General features: G+C 42.2%; 1 protein-coding gene across 1 annotated transcript in view; it reads right to left on the reverse strand.

The window, feature by feature from the left end:
- The window catches only part of TMEM65 (transmembrane protein 65), a 47,120-nt gene extending 35,739 nt beyond the window's left edge, over nt 1-11,381 (reverse strand). The window contains exon 1 of the mRNA XM_004265334.4: nt 10,554-11,381. Within this exon, the coding sequence (XP_004265382.1) occupies nt 10,554-10,839 (286 nt within the window). The 5' untranslated portion in view covers nt 10,840-11,381. The remainder of the gene's footprint in view (nt 1-10,553) is intronic.
- Between the last annotated feature and the right edge of the window lie 11,114 nt (nt 11,382-22,495).

A 22,495-nucleotide genomic window follows, 5' to 3' on the forward strand; every position in this document is an offset into this window, starting at 1 on the left:
GTGGGAGTCTGCACCTTCTTGCAGGTTCTTTCACCAGAAATCTCACCAGACACAAAAGGTAATAGAAGGAGCCCTAAGAAAGCATCCATTGTGGTACAGACCTAGAGGAAGGGAAAAAGCAGTAAGTAGTGCAGAAGGGACATGAAACTCTACCTGGATCCCTTTCTCAACCTCTCCTATGAGTCAAAAGCCTTAATCTGTGAGAACGGCAAAAATACTGTCACCCGTGGGCAGGTAGGGTGACTAACCATCCAGTTTGCCTGGGACTCTTTCAGTTTTAGCACTTAAAGTACCACATCCCAGGAAAAAAATGTTCTCCCTAGCCTTTAGGTATTTTAATTTGAAAGTGGAGTTTCAAATCATCTTCTTGATTTCTCTAAGCTTCTTACCAAAGAAAATGAAAAGACATTACTTGCTAAATGGCCTGTATATTTTCTACACAATACTGCTAAAAAGAGGTATAATTTGCTTACCTGTGATATTACATTTTTCTCTGATAAACTAGAATTCTACACAGAACTCTGTAAAAAATGAGTAAACTAGTTACATATATTTAAAATAAGTTCAGACTTCTGACCGATGAGGAAAGAGGGAATCTTAGTAGTACTCAAGCTACGGCCCAACACCTCCTGCCCTCCATATCCAAAGTTCCCTTTAAAGAGTTGAATCCTTCCTTATTGATACTGCCTCCTCAGCCAACTAAAATCTGGCTTCTCCTCACGTAATTCTTGACAAAGACATCACTCTCTTTTGTGTTGTTATATCCAATAGACCTTTACTCCACCCTCCCAACCGCCAGTCTTCCTCTTATGTGAACCATCTAAAGCACCAGATCATCCTCTTTCTTGAAATGCTGTCTTCTTCACTTAGCTTCTGGAATACACTATTCTTGTTATTTTTCCTGACTTTGTAGACACTCCTCAGTCTCCCTCTAGTTCTGATCCTTCTTCATTTTCCCTTCCAATAAACACTGGTGCTTTTCAGAGTTCTGTCCTGGATCTTCCTCTCCATCTATATACAGCTGTTGACACCCACACTTACATCTTCAGCCTAAACTTCTCTTAGCTCCAGATTTAAGTGTATAAATACACACACATGCATAAACACACACACCTACTTATTTGACATCTCCATTTATATTCACAAAGGTATCTACAATTTGACATGTCCAAAATTAACACTTTAAGTTCCACACCTCCAAATCTATTCTTTCCCCAGTCTTCTCCCTCACAGTTAATAATAACGCTTTTTACTCAGTCAGTATAGTCAGAAACCTAAGTCATCACTTACTGTTTCCTTTCCCTTAATTATCTGACCCTTTCTAACCCATCAGCAAGTCCCATCAGTTCACTCTCACAAGTATGTCTTGACTCCATCTCCTCCTCTTCATCTCTGTGGCCACCTAGTCTCAGCCACCATCATTGCTAGCCTAGACTACTGTAACAGCTTCCTAAGTGGTCTCCCAGCTTACACATCTGCACCCTCCAATCTGTTCTCCAATAGCAGCCAGAGGGCTCTTCAAATACCATTATTTCACTAATGCTTAAATGCTCGAATGGGCTTCATATGGTTTACCCAGAAAGGTCCTGGCCTATCTGGCTTCTGCCTACGTACATCTCATCCCATTCCACTCTACCCTTTGTTCATTAAGTTCCACTCATATTTGCCTTCTTTCAATTCCCACACTATGTGAAGTCCCTTCCTATCTCAGCCTCTTGGTATTTGCTTTTCCTTCTGAGAATGCCATCTGTCTGAATGAATGGCTTCTTCTCAATCCTTTATTTTCAGCTTAAATATTACCTAAACAGAGGCCTTCCCAGATCACTTTAAGTAAAGTAAATGTCCTTCTATTTATTCTTCTAATAGCACACACTATCTATAATTATTTTATTATTTACTTTATTGCTCTTATCTTTCCTCTCTCAAAAATGTAGGTTTCATGAGAGTATTTCCCTGAATTAATTCTGACACACCTCCAATATGCAGTACCGAGTCTACTATGGTAGAGAGAGTAACAAATATTTGTTACACAAATAAATTTTCTAAGTTGAGAAAGGTTTTCTATGAATAGTATGTTAGATTTTTTTAACTCATTTAAAAATCTAAAGGAAAATTAGAATAACGGTTAGAAAGTTAAAGATTTATAATAGTTGGAAGGCCCAAATACTAGTTTTCTGACTTTTTCAAAATCCCCCCACAACTTATAAACTTTTTTGCACACTGATTTTACTTTGATTTCCCTTATTTTAAAAGTAACAATGCTATATTTGCTTTTGTATTGAATGTGTATATTATGCAAACATATAAAAGATAGACTAAGATATACTACCAGCACATGTGACTTTTATTGAGCATTTGAGTTGTTACCTTTTTTCCCAGCACATGTTAAAAAAATTCCAGGTATGAATATCTACAGAAAGGTGCAATAATAAGAACAGGGATTTTAAAGTCAAACAAAGCTAAGCTAAAAACTCTGCCACAGAGGTTTTAGGATCTTGGGCAAGCTCCTCAGCCTCAGCATCTTAATCCATAGAATAGAGATAACTCCTTCTCTCTCCAAGAGAGGTAAACAATAATTACATGAAAACTCACTTAATTAGCCCAGTAAGTCTGTAGCAAACATTCAATAACTGCTAAGTAATGGTAATGAAAATGGTGTTGGCAGCAGCAATAGTGGTAGCAGTGGGATGTCTTCTATTAAATATAAGAACCATTATACAACAGAAATTCAGAAGTTATATTACAAAATATCATGCTATTTTTAAAATTACAAATGTTTTAATAACCCAGTGCCCTAAAGTCTACCCTAAAACTCAGAAAGAAGACAGAAAATCTAAAGTAAACCAAGTAAAGAACACCATTCTAACCTAAACTTCTCTGAACCTAAGTGCCTTTCAGGTATTTACAGCAACAATCCTTTGAACGGCCATAATCGTAACATTAGCAGAAATACAAGATCTTCAGTGTGAGATCTGAAGAGTCAGAGGTCCATAGCAATGTGATAGGTGCAACTGGCTAGCTGGAGAGACAGGAGAGTAGTGGTTTGTGACCCTGAAATGTCTATCAAGATTAAACCCTACTGAATAGCATAAGGGTAAAGAGAGAAAGAGATACTGAAAGAAATATAAGAAGAAAAAAAAAAAAAACCACCATGAAAGAGTGACAGAGAGCAGACATTAGAAACAACAAGAGATGCCCGAGAAGCAGACCTCCTTCCACAGCAGCAAAGTTTACCACAAGGGACGAATGAGGATAGAGCAGAGTGGTCCGAGGGCACTGTGGATGGAGTGGGGCAGGGGCAGAACAAATCCGACACACCTCGCCAGCACTATGACACGGTCTGAAAGCATGCCAACGGAAACAGCACAGCGTTCTGGGGGCATCTGGTGTGATGACTAGTATCTCTACAAATAGAAGTTAAGTAGCCCCAAAGAAAATCATCGTATTAAAATACAGTATACAAGGACTCGGACATCTGGTACAAGCAAAACTGTGCTCGTTATACTTTTACTAAGGCAGAGAAAAAAGCAGTATGTTCAAATATGTTGCCATCAAACACAGTCAAAGTAAACGTTTCAGAGGTTAAGAAGAATGATGTTTTGTACAGAGGAACCGGTTTGCAAGGCAGAAATAGAGACACAGAGATAGAGAACAAACGTATGGACACCAAGGGGGGAAAGTGGGGGTGGGGGTGGGGGTGGGATGAATTGGGAGATTGGGATTGACATGTATACACTGATATGTATAAAATGGATAACTAATAAGAACCTGCTGTATAAAAAAAATGAAATAAAATTAAAAAAAAAAAGAGGAATGACGTTTTGTTACCTGCAAGGTCCTTTGTCTAGAAGAGTCTCTCATTTACCAGATGGTCTGAGGTAACTACGTTATTATATTTTAACAAATAACTACTTGCTTTCATGTCGTTGTTTTCATTCACTTAAAGCATAAACCTATGAGTCAAAGACAAGGCTAGAATCTTACATACTAATTAATTCAGCTGACGAGCAAGATGCTAATAAAATCTGCACTCAGGAATTTAGTCCCTATTTGTTCCAGTTAGCTTTATATTCTCTCATGCCAAAGAAAACCACATAAGAGTATAGTTATACAAATTCATCACTATTTTTAGAAAAACTAAAACAGTCGCCACTGATAGTGATTCAATATCAGATCATTCCCAACATTCAAGATTATCCATTATCTTTATTTCTGCCTGACCCTTTGGATGACCCTATAAAGTTGCAGACTTTATATTATTTCAATTTTCCTATCTACAAACATCTTTATAAAAATTTCCTTGTCACAACTGCTATAAAAAGTAAGAAAATAGTGACTATTGAGAGGAACACCAGCAAATTACTGGTGAATTCAACTATGGCAGTGTTTGACTTATCTGGAAGCCCTATTTTCTAAGGGTCGAATATTTAGAATTTAGTTAAGAACTTAGAAGTGAAAGGACATCACAATCAAGGAAAAGAGTTATCACAAAGCTCATTTACTTGATAATGAGGTGAAGAGTCTGATACAGCATTTCATATAAAGCGATGGCCCTCAAGCAGATTGGTTTTGCTAAATTCCTCCCTTTCCTCCAACCCAGTGTCTCCTCCAGGGAATATTTGGCAATGTCTAGAGACATTTTTGGTACACAAAACTTGGGGTGAGGAGGGTGGGAGGGTGCTACTGGCATCTAGTGGCTAGAAGACAGGGATGCTGCTAAATATCCTATGTGGAGGACAGCCCCACAACAAGAATTATACAGCCCAAATGTCAATACCGCCAAGGCTAAGATATCCTGATATAGAGGAAAGAGTCCTATACATCTCTGTCTCCCTCTGTCTCTCTATATATCTATCAATCAAATGAATCACTATCACTATACTGGCACTCAGTACAAGAACGAATGGTCAAAAGTCTTAAGACAAACAAACAAAAACTAATACGTTACTGGTATGCATTAATAAAGAAAGATGTAATACAAGATTTCCAACAGAAACGATTAATTTTTAAATGTTATAAAGGATATAAAGGAACTGATATAAAGGAACAAACTACAATTATTAGTTATGGTTACCTACATAGAATATCTCCTCCTAATTTCCCTTCCCTTGAATCTAGACTGGTCTTAGTAACTTGTTTGACCAATAGCATGCAGCAGAAATGACATTCTGGGACTTGCAAGGCTAGGTCATAAACTGTGGTAGGTTGAACAATACCCCTCCTCATATGTCCCCATCCTAATCCTCCTACCTGTGAATACATCACCTCATATGGCAAAGGAGAGTTTGCAGATGTGATTAAGTTAAGGATTTTGAGAAAGATTAATCCTGAACTATCCAGGTGGGCCCTAAATGTAATCACGAGGGTCCTTATAAAAGAGAGGCAAAAAGGTCAATGATGTGACAACCGAAGCAGAGATTAATGTGAGCAAGAACCAAGGAATACCAAAAGCTGGAAGAAACAAGGACCAGATTCTCCCCTAGAACCTCCAGAAGGACAGGGCATTGCTAACACGTTTATTTTAGCCCCTTAAGTCTAATTTTGGACCTCAGACTTCCAGAACTCTAAGAGAATAAATTTGTGTTGTTTTAAGCCACTATATTTGTGGCAATTTGTTACAGCAACAATGGGAAACTGATAACAAAGTCTTACAGCTTCTACTTAGTTCTCTTGGAACATTTTCTCTGGAAGTCCTGACCATTTTAAGACTGTCATACTGGTGAGATCACATGCATCTACTCTAGTCAATAGTTCTCGTTGAACCCAGCCTTCCAGCCATGTCCAACAAAGTGCCAGACAAGTGAGTGAAGCCATCTTGGACTCTGTGACCAGCTCATCTGCCAGCCGTTTACCGAGTGACCCCCATAGATACCACGTGAAAGAGACGAATCACCCAGCTGAGTCCTGGCTATATTTCTGATCCACAAAATCATGAGAAATAATGGAACAGTCGTTGTTTTATGTCACAAATAACTCTGGACCTCAAGTTACATGTTAAATGATGATTAAAGATTGTTAAATAGAATATATCCATTTTGTAATGGAAGAAAAAACTCCTATTTATATTATCTGTTTTCTAGGCAGTAATCCCTAGTTATAGGGCTACTCCAACATTCCCATTAATTCTAAAGAATTGTAATTAAGCTTGCTGGAATATACTGCTGTAACTAGATTCTTTCCATATTGGTAAAATAACTGATTGTAACAAAGCTTCATTTACTTATCCAGGGCCAGGATATAGAAGCTCTCAGCTTATTAGAGATCACTCACTCTTCCTGACTCAATCCATATTTCATATCCTCATCCTGTTCTTCTCCTCTTTCAGGTCTAGTTATTCCTTTATTCCTCTTTTACTGTTTCAACTAAGGCACCTAAATATCTTTATTCACAAATCTTAATTTGGAGTATGAAATGTTTTCTTGCCCTCTTTCTTATTCTCTTTGAGCAAAAGCCAAGATTATCTCCAGTTCATCTAGAGGTTAATAGCTTAACAGCACTGCCACTTTCTTATATAATCCTATACAAGGAGCTGAGAAAAATGGGGATACTCTTGTTAAGAGTCCAAGATCCCTAGTGGACTGGAACTCCACAAAAAATCATATTTGTTTCTATGTATTCTAAGTATGCTATATGGCAAGTTCTCAAAACAAAACTCCTCATGCTACCTTAAGTAAATAATCACAACGGTGGGGAACTACAAGATTAAATTTAGAATTATATGGTGTATCTATATGGATGTAGATAAATGGTAAAAAAATTTTGTAAAAAAATTTTTTTAAACATATACAATTATCACACAGAGAAACAAAAAAATGCAAGCTGATTAAGATCTAGCATTGATAGAAAAACTGCTCTGTTCCCCCAAAACATCCCTTATTTGCCTATATAAAAAGAATCTCATCTTTAAAAATACTTTAAGTACACATTTAACAAAAATATTCCCTAAGAAGGTCCTTTTTTTCAAATCATATCTTTCACTGTGCCTCCCCAAAAGCCAGCTCTTACCTTTCTGTGTAATTCTCCCATGAGCATTAATTACAACATCTAAATAAGTGTGGAAGGCAGCCTCCAAGATGAGGCCCCCCAATGATTTCCACCTCCTGGTATTCACACCCTGCCTGCATAGTATGCTCCCACAGTGTATGATGAGGGCAAAAAAGGATGGACTATCTCTTCTAAGACCAGGTTATAAAAGACTGTGGCTTCCAGCTTAGGTGTCTCTCTCATCACTCATTCTGGAGGAAGACAGCTGCCATGTCTTGAAACACTCAGGCAGCCCTGTGGAGAGACCCACACAGCAAGAAATTGAGACTTCTAGCCAACAGCCATGTGAGTGAGCCTTCTTGGAACTGGTTCCTCCAGCCCCATTTAAGACTTCAATAATGCAGCCCTAGCTGAAAGCTTGATTACAACTTCATGAGAGACCCTGAGGCAGAAACATTCCCCTAAGCTGCCCCAAGACACCTGATCCTCAGAAACCATGAGACAATACATGTCTGTTTTAAGCTATTGTGCTTTGGGGTAATTTGTTGTACAGCAATGTAGAACTAACTAATGCAGTGAGCACTGCTCATCCTTCAAAAACCAAATAGGTATTTAAAAAATTTTTTTTAATAATTATAAATAGAAATAGTAACTGCAAAACTTGAAAACAAATTTGGTTTAAAAAGCTCAGCTAAAATTAAAAGGCAACAGTAATAACATCAGCTTGCCAGTCCTACTTGTAAAAACAATGAACCAACAGTGCACTTTCAGAAGAATATGGACTCTTTCTGGAAGAATAGAGAGCAGGTTGAGCAGATAAATTGAGAACAGAACATCAACTTTTTTAAAACTAGGAAAGAAATCAGTTTGTAATTTAAAAATCACAATATCTTACTTAACTATTAACAAGACATCCCACAAAGTCTGCCTTATCTATTACAAACTGGTTCTAAAGCTTTATCTTGTCACAGACTATATCAAATGCCTACTGATAAACACATAAGAAAGATAAGGGCAAATATAACAAATTTCAGCAGTAGACCCCACTTCCATTTCACAGCACAGATTTTCTTTTCCTGTAATGTTTCCACACCAAATCCAAAGCACCTCATTAGATCATGCAAGCACTCTTTCCAAGAACACATAAGGTTTCCTATTGTAAGAAACAGCTCTTGTAACATAATTTATTTCATTAGAAAGTGCACTTAGTACACACATATTTAATACATGGGTTGAGCATTTAAAAACCCTCAAAAAGCAACAATAAAAGAAAAACATGGCAATTTTTCATTTGTCTGGGGAAAAAATTGATTTCAGCAATAGAATGAGCTGTATGCATTCTCAACATAATAAATCCTCTCTACCTTAAATGGTTAATGAATAGGGTAATTTACTAGTGATGATCCCAGTTATCTCCATAGAAACTATATGTATTGATATCGAAAACAACGAGGAACACTAAGACTGTACTAAAAATTAAACCATCATCATCAATGTGTCATTTGAGTCAAAGAGCAATAATTTAGTCATCAACATTGGCAAAATTAGTTGACTTAAACTCTGAAGTTCTTTAGCTTTTAAGTCAAATAAGCATTTGAATACCCCATTGTTTCCTATATCCTTTATCTTGAACAAAGACAACTTAAATTACCAACTTCTCTCTCATATAACTTATGTATTATTAAGTTTAATTGACGCTAACTGATCTCCATTGACTGAAGTTTATAGGTCCTTTCCAGAATATTTAAAACCATGTTAAATTTTAAAATACATTTTCCATTTTCACTGGAAAATGTAGCATTCCTACTGGCATGTGCTAAAATAATAAGGTATGAGGCAAAATTTATCCATTTGTATCACAGGACATGCTTTTCATGCACTGTCATAAAATCATTTTAATTAGGCCCTCCAATCTTGTAACAATGTTAATGCAGAATTTCCAAGAAATTACTTAGAAAAGGCCAAATGCGTGTTCAAACAGTCTTACCCATGAAGAAAGATTCCTAAAACTAATGCTCTAGTGTGAATGTCTTTATAATTTTCCAAGGGTCACATTTTCAGAAGTGAATATTTTAAAACCACACACTGAGTGCACACATAGCTCACAAATATGCTAGTATCTGATTATGACTTCATGTAATATCATGATTACATTTAGTAACCGAATTGATTGTGATATTACATTGTTCCTATAGAAGCACTGTGGGTAGACAATGTCTGGAATCATCCAATACCATAAATTGGTCCACAATTCCCTGAACTGAGGTAAAAAAAGCAGTTAAAAGGCACAACTAATAAAAAGTTTCTAAAGAAGTAGTGTAGAAAAGTCCTGCTTATGAGGTAGACAATTCTCTCCTCCATTCCTGAATACAGACCAAAGAAGTGCTTTCAAGTGCCTGTGGAAGATCAAATGCCTTGCTCCAAATAAATGTGCTCTTAACTTACGGAACCTATGGAATGCTTATGTACCTACCAACCTTGAGGGAGGGGAGGAGTAAACTTAAAACAAACAAACAACAAAAAAGAAACAAAAAACACTTTCCAACACACCAGAATGTATAACATAAAACAGCAGCAATGTATTCTGTCTGTATCACGGTAGTTAGATGGCTAAAGTATCTTAAGACTGAATGATTTGCTCATTGGCCCCTTTCATCCTTCTGATTTTCTGACTTTTTAGCTTTTTCACTTGGACTCACATTCTGACATACCAGCATGCTGCACCGGTTTGAAAAATATCCTCCTTTAACAGGTTAGCTTAAAAATGGCTTGGCTTTCACCATTCCAAATTATTTTTGAGCAGAAGTCCGCTTTTTATTGCAGAGCCACAGATTTCCAGAAAAATACCTTCTTAACTACTGCATTCTTTCATCCTCTGGGGGCACAACAAAAACGGGAGTCTAACTTGGGCAGCACCAAGCCTGTGATGGGCTTGCAAGTATGCATCTGCGGTTGCTGGTCTGATCCACGCTTTCAGTTTCCCAGGAAAATGTTTCCTTCGGCTGCTTAAATGAATCCAACCGGAGGTGTACGAAAACAAGCCGCTGAGAACACCTCTGCCTTAACGAACCAACATCCCTTCTTTCGGACCCTGACACATCTTCGTTTGATAACCATTTAGCGAAGTTTCCCCCTGCCTCTCGGCTTTGTAGCGCTTTGGAAGGAGGCACCGCAGGCCACCGGCATGGCTGCACGTTCACAAGTAAGCAGCAAGGACTACAGGGGGACAGCAGGGCTGGGGGACGGGGGGCACAGCAAATCTAAACAAAATCCAATCAACGGCGGTTGGTATCTGGGGCTGAAGCTCCAACTGTGAGGCTGGGGAGGAACCAGCCAAGCGTTGGCCCTGGCTGCCTGGCACGATCCGCGCCTGTCCTACTGCCCCGGGGACACTCAGGAGGCGCAAAGTTCCCCCGCCCCCCCGGACGTCCCAGGCGCGAGGCCAAGCGGGCGAGGGGGCCGGCGGCGAGGGGCCCAGGCCGAGGGGCGGCCGGGGCGCAGGCGAGGTAGGGGAGGGCTCTGGGCACCCGCCCCTCCGTCCCCGGCTCGCCCCCTCGCGGCCCCCTTACCTTGGGCGATGGCAATGGACTCGAAGCGGTGCAGCTCCTTGAGCAGGCAGCTCCTCTCGCTGGAGTGCAGGCTGTAGATGAAGTCGCGCGCGCCCTGCGCCGTGTTCAGCGCCTCCATGGGCTCCTTCTTGGGGTGGGTGCCCAGCTCCCGGGGGCCGCCCGGGGCCGCGGGCGCCAGCAGCCCCCGCCCGCAGCAGCACCAGGACGGCGGGCGGGGCGCGGCGGCCGGGCCCGGCCTCAGGCCGTGCGCGGTCCGGCTCCTCAGCAGCGGCAGCAGCCGGGACATGGCGGGCTGAGGAGCGGGGACGCCCCGCGGCAGTCCGGGAGGGCGATTTTTGGCGAACCCGCGGGAAGAAGGAGCTGGGCTCAGCCCGACCCCGCCCCGATGTCCTCCTGACAGGCAGCCGAGGCGCCGGGAACCATGCACTCGCCGGGCCCGCGCGGCTGGAGCCTCCTCTTCAGTCCTCCTTCCCTTCCCAAAGGCTGGCGGCGCCTCCGGTCCCTCCAGACGACAAAAACTTTCTCTGAGGCGGCCGGGCCGGGAGAGCGCTCCTGGAGAAGGTGGGCGGGCGGTGCGGGCGGGCGCCTCCCAACCAGAGGAGCGGCGCGGGCGGGCGGGTTCGGCAAGGGTTTGTGTCTGTCAGTCTGATCTTCCAGAGGGATGAGTCAGCCACGCGCCGCCCTTCCCCGGCACCGCCCTTCCCCGGCACCGCCCTCCTCTCTCGCCGGTTTTCCCACCCTCTTGCCAGCCCTAGTCCCCACACCGTACGGCTTCCGCGCCCTCAAAGCAGCCACGCTCTCAGACCACAGCAGCCGCCGCTACCCCTAGCGGCAATATAAGGGGGTAACAGGGCGGGACGAAGAAAAGAGGCGGGGTGGGTGAGGCGGGGCCGCGCAGGCGCATTGTGCAGTCTTGCTGGCCGCGCTTTCTTCGGGCTAAAGAGCGTGCACGCGTGTCCCCACCCCCTCCTAAGCATGAAGGTGGAGAAAGAGAGGGACCTTGCCCCTTGCGCCGGCCTCCGGTTGGCTGAGTAGTACGGCTGCCACCCGGCCCCCCTAGCGCCGTGCCTGAATCTGAGGCTGGTTCTGAACGATGCTCCAGCGTGTAGGCCCTCTCGCCCGTCACGGGCCCGGCCACAGCGCCCTGCTCAGGCTTTGGAACATTGAAGCGCCCAGGCCGCGCCCTTCGCCAAGTCCGCGCACACCCAGACTTCGGCCAGACAACCGAGTCTCCGAGCCACCCGCTCTGGGAGCCCCAGAGGGAGGGCTAGGCCAGTTCTCCCGCTTCCCAAGAAGAGTCTGAGACAGAGACCTTGACACTGAGAACACCCTTCCCCGTTCTGATGCAAACAGCTTAAAGACATTGGAGCCTGAGGCAAGAATGTCACAGACCTTTTCCAGGTGGTTGTCCAGGTTTGTTTGTTTGTTTTTTTCTCTGTGCCAAGGTGGAAAGAATTCTGCGATCCTCCACCATTTCCACGTGTCCTAGGCATCTTTCAAGGCCCCAGTTCATAGGGTCTGCTATTCCAAGCTTTAATTTATCTCTTGCTAAGGGAGGAGATCTCTGCTTTATCTGAACCTGTCTAAAGGCACTTAGGCTTCCTGTCTTCTTAGAGAATAGATCCACTTAGAGAATAAATCTGCTCAAGTGTAATCAAGATCTAAATCCTATCCTTATCATACCCACTGCTGCACCCAGCCCGAGACCTTGTATACAGTAGATGTGCTATAAGAATGTAAGTGCAATATATAAATGCGCGTCAAGGGAGGAGCGGTATCACTAAATCCTCCTACTGCTGTAACCCAGTGGTTCTCCAAGTGTGGTCCCTGGACAGCAGAGCTTGTGAGACATGAAAATTTGTGTGCTCCACCAGAGACTTCCTGAATCTGAAACTGGGGGTTGGTCCCTGTCTGCGGTTTTTTTTGTTTTTTGTTTTCCTTTTTCCTTTGCGGTATGCGGGCTTCTCGCTGTTGCGGCCTCTCCCGTTTGCAGAGCACAGGCTCTGGACGCGCAGGCTCAGCGGCCATGGCTCACGGGCCTAGACGCTCCGCGGCACGTGGGATCCTCTCGGACCGGGGCACGAGCTCATGTCCCCCGCATCGGCAGGCAGACTCTCAACCACTGCGCCACCAGGGAAGCCCCCTGACTGCGTTTTAACAAGCCCTCCAGTTAATACTGATACACACAAAATTTGAGAACTACTGCTCTAACTTAAACATGGAAAGCAGTTTTTAAAATTTTTAAATTTCAGGGCAGTGCCTCTAGTGTAATAATGACAAGAATTTTCTCTGTGGAAAATGGAAGCTCTTTGAGTGTAGAGATTTTCTTGTCTTTGAAACCCCCTACACCTCCCAGTGTGGGTTGGAATCTTCTACAGAGTTATTTAAATTCTTGGGATTTCTACCACCACTACCCCCCCCCATATCCCTTTTACCCCCAAGAGATTCTGACTCATTGGGCTTGGGCTGGGACCTGGGAAGAGGGGTTTGAAAAAGCCCTTGAGTAGGAATTCCCAGCAGTCTCCAGGACACCAGTTTTGTGTTTGGGTTCCAGAAACAGATTGCTGAAAATTTGATAACTGGATCAACCACTTCCTAGCTATGTGTTAGTGTTAGATTGTTTCAGTAGTGGTCCCCATAATCATGCCTTATGGTATCCACTCCCTTGTGTAGACCTGTCGCACATGACTGTGGGCTCGGCCACGTGACTTGCTTTAGCCAATAAGTGGGACATCACAGCCATGCTCTAAGTGCTTGTTCCTTGGGGCTTGCTGTAATGTGTTTGCTTTATGAATATTCAGTCCTGCTATAGAAAATAAGAGAAACAAAAATGTAGACACAATTTGCTTATGAGACATGTTACACGCAGAGTAAATGGATATGTGTTGAACATAGACAAAAAGGATGGAACAAATGAAAGTGCTACTTCAGATAGAAGGAGATAGACCAAGTAAACTTTAAATATTAGTAAGGCATGAATCATACAACCTCTCAACTGACAACTGTGTCATTCCTAAATTGACCACCAACTAGTGATATCCATTATAGCCCCACTGTGGCCTCATGTAGTCTCTGCACAAGAAAAGCAGCTAAATCCCCAGCTGCTCAGGCAGCTAATGGCCAGCTACAGTTATGACCAGACACACTTGCTTCTGTATCACTCAGATGTATGTCAGATGTATGTCGATTCCAGACCTGTTCAGTCTGCCAAAACCCCTCGCTTACCCTCCACTCCGGTCCTTAAAACCATGCCATCTATGGTTTTAAGTGCTATGGTCCTTCCACCCTGCTTATACCCTATCCTAAGCTTGTTTATCTACTCCTTTTCTTTCTCCTTGCTTCTCATTCTGTTTTATTTATTTATTTATTTATTTTCATTTTAACATCTTTATTGGAGTATAATTGCTTTACAATGGTATGTTAGTTTCAGCTTCACAACAAAATGAATCAATTATATATATACATATGTTCCCATATTTCTTCCCACTTGCATCTCCCTCCCTCCCACCCTCCCTATCCCACCCCTCCAGGCGATCACAAAGCACCGAGCTGATCTCCCTGTGCTATGCGGCTGCTTCACACTAGCTATCTACCTTACATTTGGTAGTGTAGATATGTCCATGCCTCTCTCTCGCTTTGTCACCGTTTACCCTTCCCCCTCCCCATAGCCTCAAGTCCATTCTCTAGTAAGTCTGTGTCTTTATTCCTGTTTCACCCCTAGGTTTTTCATGACATTTTTTTTCTTAAATTCCATATATATGTGTTAGCATACGGTATTTGTCTCTCTCTTTCTGACTCACTTCACTCTGTATGACAGACTCTAGGTCTATCCACCTCATTACAAATAGCTCAATTTCGTTTCTTTTTATGGCTGAGTAATATTCCATTGTATATATGTGCCACATCTTCTTTATCCATTCATCCGATGATGGACACTTAAGTTGTTTCCATCTCTGGGCTATTGTAAATAGAGCTGCAATGAACCTTTTGGTACATGAGTCTTTTTGAATTATGGTTTTCTCAGGGTATATGCCCAGTAGTGGGATTGCTGGGTCATATGGTAGTTCTATTTGTAGTTTTTTAAGGAACCTCCATACTGTTCTCCACAGTGGCTGTATCAATTTACATTCCCACCAACAGTGTAAGAGGGTTCCCTTTTCTCCACACCCTCTCCAGCATTTATTGTTTCTAGATTTTTTGATGATGGCCATTCTGACTGGTGTGCGATGATATCTCATTGTAGTTTTGATTTGCATTTCTCGAATGATTAGTGATGTTGAGCATTCTTTCATGTGTTTGTTGGCACTCTGCATATCTTCTTTGGAGCAATGTCTATTTAGGTCTTCTGCCCATTTTTGGATTGTGTTGTTTGTTATTAAGCTGCATGAACTGCTTATAAATTTTGGAGATTAATCCTTTGTCAGTTGCTTCATTTGCAAATATTTTCTCCCATTCTGAGGGTTGTCTTTTGGTCTTCTTTATGGTTTCCTTTGCTGCGCAAAAGCTTTTAAGTGTCATTACGTCCCATTTGTTTACTTTTGTTTTTATTTCCATTTCTCTAGGAGGTGGGTCAAAAAGGACCTTGCTGTGATTTATGTCATAGAGTGTCCTGCCTGTGTTTTCCTCTAAGAGTTTGATAGTTTCTGGCCTTACATTTAGGTCTTTAATCCATTTTGAGCTTATTTTTGTATATGGTGTTAGGGAGTGATCTAATCTCATACTTTTACATGTAACTGTCCAGTTTTCCCAGCACCACTTATTGAAGAGGCTGTCCTTTCTCCACTGTACATTCCTGCCTCCTTTGTCAAAGATAAGGTGACCATATGTGCGTGGGTTTATCTCTGGGCTTTCTATCCTGTTCCATTGATCTATATTTCTGTTTTTGTGCCAGTACCATACTGTCTTGATTACTGTAGCTTTGTAGTATGGTCTGAAGTCAGGAAGCCTGATTCCTCCAGCTCCGTTTTTCGTTCTCAAGATTGCTTTGGCTATTCGGGGTCTTTTGTGTTTCCATACAAATTGTGAAATTTTTTATTCTAGTTCTGTGAAAAATGCCAGTCATTCTATTTTAAATTGGTTGATAAACTGTTGCTGCTCTTTAAGTGAACATGTTAAATCAAACTTAGTGGCTTAAATAGCCAGTTTATTTTTGCTCATGATTTTGTAGAAATAGAAATAGAAATTCAGGAAATAGAAATTCAGGAAGGGCTTGCTTGGGCAGTTCTGTGTTGGTGTCTCTGATCGGATGTCACTGCAGCTGCAGTCGTTTAAAGGTTCATCTAGGCTGGACATCCAAGATGGCACACTCATGTGGCTGACAGTTGAGGCTGGCTGTTGGTTGGCTGGAAGCTCAGCTGGGACCGTGAACCAGAGTGCCTTCACACACCCCCTCCAACATGTCAGACTTCTCACATGGCAGCTGGCTTCCCTGAGAGTGAGTGTCTGAAAAGAACCAGGTTCACGGCCTTTAATGACTTATCCTAAGGTTCATGGCCTTTAATGACTTATCCTAAGGTTCATGGCCTTTAATGACTTATCCTAAGGTTCATGGCCTTTAATGACTTATCCTAAGAAGTAACGGAGCATCACTTCCACTGTATTCTGCTAGCTACCAGCAAGCCACTAAGACCAGCCCATATAAAAGAGAAGGGGATATGGACCTCCACCTCTCAATGGAAACAGTGTCAAAGAATTTGGGGACGTGTTTTGTTTTGTTTTAAGATGTTGGGGGGTAGGAGTTTATTAATTTATTTATTTTTGCTGTGTTGCATCTTCGTTTCTGTGCAAGGGCTTTCTTTAGTTGTGGCAAGCGGGGGCCACTCTTCATCGCGGTGCGCAGGCCTCTCACTATCGCGGCCTCTCTTGTTGCGGAGCACAGGCTCCAGATGCGCAGGCTCAGTAGTTGTGGCTCACGGGCCCTGTTGCTCTGCGGCATGTGGGATCCTTCCAGACCAGGGCTCAAACCCGTGTCCCCTGCATTAGCAGGCAGATTCTCAACCACTGCGCCACCAGGGAAGCCCTGGGGACATGTTTTAAAGCTGCCACATAAACAATGTGATTCAAGCATCTTAATTTGGTCTATAAGCCTATCTACATATATGCTTAATCCTTACTAGTCACTTGTGTTATTTCATTTTCTTCTTTCTTTTTTATCATTTCGCTTGGTATATCAATGTCTTTGTTACTGGTTTCTAAGAACTCATTTATGAAAGGATGTTAACCATTTATCGTGCAATGCAAAAGAAATACCATATTTTATTGCCATCAATTTATTATGGTGTTTTGTATTTTGGTTTTGTATTAAAATATAATCGTGTGGTTTTGGAAAAAAAAAAAAAGCCTATCTGTACCATGACTTATGGTACAATCTTGGAATTTGGCTGCCACATAAAAAGGTCCGGAGTATCCTGCTAGAAAGGCCACATGAAGGAGGAGGCGACAGCCAATAGCTGCAGCTAACTACCAGGCACATGCGTGAGGCCATCTTGGACCACCTAGTCCCAGTCAAGCCCCAGATGACAGCATTGCAAAGTGGTTGAGATCATTAGCTCTGGAGCCAGACTGCCTAGGTTTGAGTCCCCACTCTACCGTTTACTAGATGTATAACCTTGAGCTAATAACTCAACCTTTCCATGACTGCTCATCTCTTTGATGGGGATAAGGGCGTGTTGCTAAGTTTGTTCATCTGTTAAATGGACATAAGGGCATCTGCTTTAGAGGGTTATAGTGAAACTAAATACATGTAAACTATTTCAAACAGCGCCTGGAACATGTAAGTGCTCAATAAATTATTACTATCCAAATTCCTGTGGACCTCTCAAACCTCTAGGATTAGGTCTTTGGACCCTAATTTGAGAAATAGCTACCTAGCTATCTGTCATTTAATACACATGTAATGTGTACTAAGTGGATCCTCTATCCACTCTCTTTCTCTGAACATTTGAATACCCTAAATATAAATGGAGGAGATGGGGAGGGGGGAGGGTTGGGGGGGTCCACGTATGGAGCTATGGAGAAGTATAGGATAAGGCAGGTCTAACTGTGCGTGGCAAGAGGAAGGCTGTGAGGAAATGGGAGGGTGCCGAGGAGGTAGTGCCAGCAGGTTGGAGAAGGTTACAGAAATGGAAGAGGGAGAGGAGAGCCCAGAAGGCAATCCTGGCCTGGGTTCAGCCTAACCTGCTCTTCACTTTTAAAGATGACAAACATCGTGCCTCAGTTAACAGTCACAGCCTCCTCCTCATGAAAAATTGGTGCTGAGTCAACAGTCCACAGTAGGTTACATCATGCAAATCCTCTCCAGAGTTCCTGGCATCCCTGTTGCTGGCAGGGCACAAGGCCATTTGCTGTCTGCATCTTACAATACGTTATACACCCCGTTATTGCTGGCCACTTTAAAATTCTTGAAATTGTTGCTTTACTTGGTGGGACCTTTAATCATTTTTTTCTGCCCACATTTTTGCAGTTCCCTTATTATACTTCTTATCCATCAAGTCTTAGTATTCTGACCCCCGGAAGTCCCCTGCCTCATTGGGGCTGTGGTGAATCAATTGCTGCTTCACGATGAAAACCACAAAATCTTACTAGGAAAATTAAAGAAGACTTAAATAAAGGGAGGAAAAGATCAATTCATGTTTGGAACAGTCAATAGCATTGATATAAGATGACGGTTCTCCCCAAATTAATCTATAAATTCAGTGCAATCCCAATCAAAATCCCAACTTGGTTTGTGTCTCTGTATATGTGTGTGTGAAATGGTCAAACTGATACTAAAATTTATATTGCAATGCAAATGGAGGCAGTGTAGCATACCAGAAAGAGCATGGGTCCCCTGACTTTACATCCTAACTCTAATACCTACTAGCTGATTCAGTTTGGACAAGTTGTCTATGATGCGAAGTCTTGGTTTGGGGGTTTCTTGTTATTTCTTAAAATACCACCTCACAGAGTCATGAGCATAAGATGAGTTAATATATGTGAAACACATGGCACAATACCTAACATGTAGTAGGTGGTCAAAAAATAATAGGTAGTATTAGAAGGCGTTAAGATTTAAAAATTAGTGTTAGCAGTATCAGTGTATCTACAGGTATCGGAGGCTCATATAACTTCAGAGCTAAAAGAAAGAGAATCCAACTGGATCTCTATTTTCTCAATGTTTCTTCACTCTCCAACTCCCTGCAGTTTAGCTGTTGGGCTTCCAAAGGACAAGGCTGGAGATATAAATTTGAGAGCCATCAGCATCCAGGTATCATTGAAAGCTGTAGACCTGGCCAGGTTTCCAGTGGGTAAAGTAAAGATGGAGATGAGAATGTGGGGCTGTCCCTGGGACCCTTCACCACTGAGACACTGGAAGAGGCAGAGGAGCCAGCAAAGTAGGAGGAAAAGCAGAGTCCTCCTCTCTGTTTCTAACATTAGAAACACCCAGAATGATGTTCGTCTGATACTGGTCATCATTCTTCTTGGGATATTGGATGATTTTGTTAACTTTCTTCTTTGCCCTTGTCTCTGTTGCTTGAATTTTTTATGATAAGTGTATATATTGATAATTTAAACAAATAGAAAGCTTTACTCTAAAGAGGGGAACTACAGAACACTTTTGGTATGAAAAACACCTGGAAAATCCTAACTAAATTCTGAACAGACGGTCTCTCTATTGGATCCTTTGCATTCCTCTACACCAGTCATTTATTACTGCCTCTCATCACCACCTCATTTTGGTGGTTCATCTTTAACGATTTAATCTATATGTTGAAAAGTGTCCATCACAGGGCAAGAAGCAGTATCTCATGGAAGCAGGATGGAAAATATAAGAGAGGGGCTATCAACTGGAGCTCAGAACTCATGTGTTAATTTCATACTCCAAGAGGTTCATATTTATCTGTCCATAAGTATACCTATAGGCAACACAACTATCTCTGTCCACACAACATGAGAAGTGCATATGCACACATAATACCCGTTCATATCAACACACACACACACACACACACACACACACACACACACACACACACATGCACACACCCCTGCCTGACTCAAGGCAATATTTTGTAACCTTTCCCCCTTCCAGATTGCCTGTTGTGTTTGAGTCTGAGTAGGGATGTTGACCAAGGTAAATGTAAACAACAGGGCTATGAAATGCCTTCTCTTCAGACTTTAAACTTGAATTCTTAATGAGGTTTCCAAGTATTTAGATGCCCCAAGAACTATTTTTGAAAAATTACTCCAACTTTGAGCCCAGCAGCAAGATCAGCAGAAGGATTCTTGAATGTTCCTGTTTTTGAAGGAAAATAAGGCATCAACTCAGACTTTTCTGAACACCCTTTCAAATAGACTTATTAAGTCATCTTCTAACACATACCTAAATTCAAATAATATTGACCCCTCCCCACTCTGTACCAGCCACCAAGCTAGGACTGGAAGTATAAAAATAAAAAGATATTTTGTTTAAGGCCAAATTTTCTATTTTAGACCAAATATTTTCACTGCGGTCAGTTACTGCTGTTCAACAGAATCGATTCTCAGGGTGTGAGAGGATTGCTCTTCCTTGTCCCCTTGAATTGGGGGAGTGGCCATGTGACTTGCTTTGGCCAATGAATGGAAACCTGACTGACACATTTTCACCTCCAGATGCAGGCACTTAATTGCCTGTGCTCAGCTGTGCAGCTCTGTCCTCTCCTATTATGGTGAGATTCACAACATGTATTGAAATGGAAGTTCCATGAAATTGAAGAGGCGGGAAGTAGTGAGCCAATATAGGAGGACAGCTGCCCTGGAGAGTTGCCCCAATCCACAGCAGATTTTGTGTGACAGATAAACTTTTTTTGTGTTGAGTCACTGTGATTTAGGCAAAAGCTCCCATATCATGACTAGTACTGCTCCTACTTTGTTTCTTACGTTGAATGCCTCCCTTCACTCCTTCTATTTTCTTTATCTAAAAGGACGCCTGTTTTGGCTCCAGGGTGTTTGTTTTTCCTTGGGATTAAGATATAGGGAAACAGGGTCCTTGTTTCCTTTGTCTTGTTTCTGAGCTTTATGTGGGTCTGGGACCACAGATATAGATTTGGGAGTCAGCAGCATTAAGGAAGTGGTTAAATCCATGCACTGGATAGAAAATGTGTAAATGAAAATGTAAGAGGACAGAGACCTGGGAAACAACAAGAGTTAAGGGATAAGCAGTGGAAGAAGAAAGAACCAAGAGAAGAAGGTAAGATGATGTGGCAAAAGGAAAACAAAACAAAAAACAGGTGGCCACAGAAGCCAAAGGATGATACAGTTTCTAGAATGAGTGGTCTACAGTTTCAAATACAGCAGCAAAATCAAGCAAATTAAGGACAAGATAGTACTCATCAGAAACAATGCGTTGACTGTAAGTGGGTGAAGAAAGCACAGAGTTAATGGGAGAATAGATGACATCAACACAGTGATACAAGCGGGAAGCAGGTAGAGGAGTGGTAACTAACCTGACTGATCAGAGGGAGGTGGAAACTAAACTGGAATGGAACAACCCAGAAGCTTCATTTTAGTAACAGCCTCAAAAAAGTATAGGAATTGGAGGCATCAGGTACCTCTGAAGGTAGAGATAGAGCTGAGCTGAAAACAGAAGATTCAGGTGAAAATTTTTAATGGAGCAGTTATAAACCCAGATCCCATGCAGCTGGGAGATGGCCACTCCCTCACCCCAGGAGAAATCTAGAAGTTTACTAGTGGAGAGACACTAGGCTTGGGGGCTCCAGGAGCACCTGAGGGCAAGGGAAGCACAACACAAACAAGGAGATTAAGTGAATGCCACAGACTGACTCAAGGATCCCTTATCACTCTCCTGCTCTGCCTCGACAACGTTCTGTTAACCATAGTATTGGAGGATTCCTCTCTGAGAACCCAATAAAAGAGCGCAACGAGGCCACCCCGTAATTAACCAGGCCACCAATTAACCAGTTCTGCCAGTCACCGTTTCTAGCTTTTTGTTGTCTCATTCTTAAAGACAAAATATGAGCTAAGAGCCTAAATTCACTAGTCAGCTGAAGAAAGCCTTCAAGATGGAAAGACAGAACCAAAATAGTCTTAAAAAAACAAACAAAAAGGAACTCAGGACACAGGGAGCAAAATAAAACTTTTGAAAATGTATAACATTAACATCTTTGCAAAATAAGAAGCGATACTGCATCTATGGAAAGATAGGAGTCTATAAAAGTAGGAACATTCAGAAAACAAAAGGGACTTCCCTGGAAGTCCAGTGGTTAAGACTCTAATAAGCTTCCAAGGCAGGGGGCACAGGTTTGAGCCCTGGTCAGGGAACTAAGATCCCACATGCCACGCGGTGCAGCCAAAAATTTTTTTAAATGGAAAACAATTAAAAATAAAAACAGAAAACAAAAAATCTTACTTGAAAATTTAAAGTATGACAAAGTGAGAAATGGAGCAAAAAGATTGGAAGATAACACCAAGAAAAAACTTTATCATATCTATATGGTAGATAATATAACAAAATAGAAGACAAGTGACAAAATTATAGAATCAGGTCAGGAGGTGCAAGAGAGTTAAAGAAGATAAAGTAGTTTGGAAAATGTAAGGGAGAATATTGTCAAATATCTGAAGGAGGGACTTCCCTGGTGGCACAGTGGTTAAGAATCTGCTCTGCCTGCCAACGCAGGGGACACGGGTTCGAGCCGTGGTCCGGGAAGATCCACATGCTGCGGAGCAACTAAGCCCATGTGCCGCAACTACTGAGCCTGTGCTCTAGAACCCGCGAGCCACAACTACTGAGCCCGTGTGCCACAGCTACTGAAGCCTGTGTGCCTAGAGCCCACGAGCCACAACTACTGAGCCCATGAACCACAGCTACTGAAGCCCACGCACCTAGAGCCCGTGCTCCGCAACAAGAGAAGCCACCCCAATGAGAAGCCGAAGCATCACAACAAAGAGTAGCCCCCACTCGCCAC

This window comes from Orcinus orca, chromosome 17 (assembly GCF_937001465.1).
Source record: "Orcinus orca chromosome 17, mOrcOrc1.1, whole genome shotgun sequence".
NCBI classification, from domain to species: Eukaryota; Metazoa; Chordata; class Mammalia; order Artiodactyla; family Delphinidae; genus Orcinus; species Orcinus orca.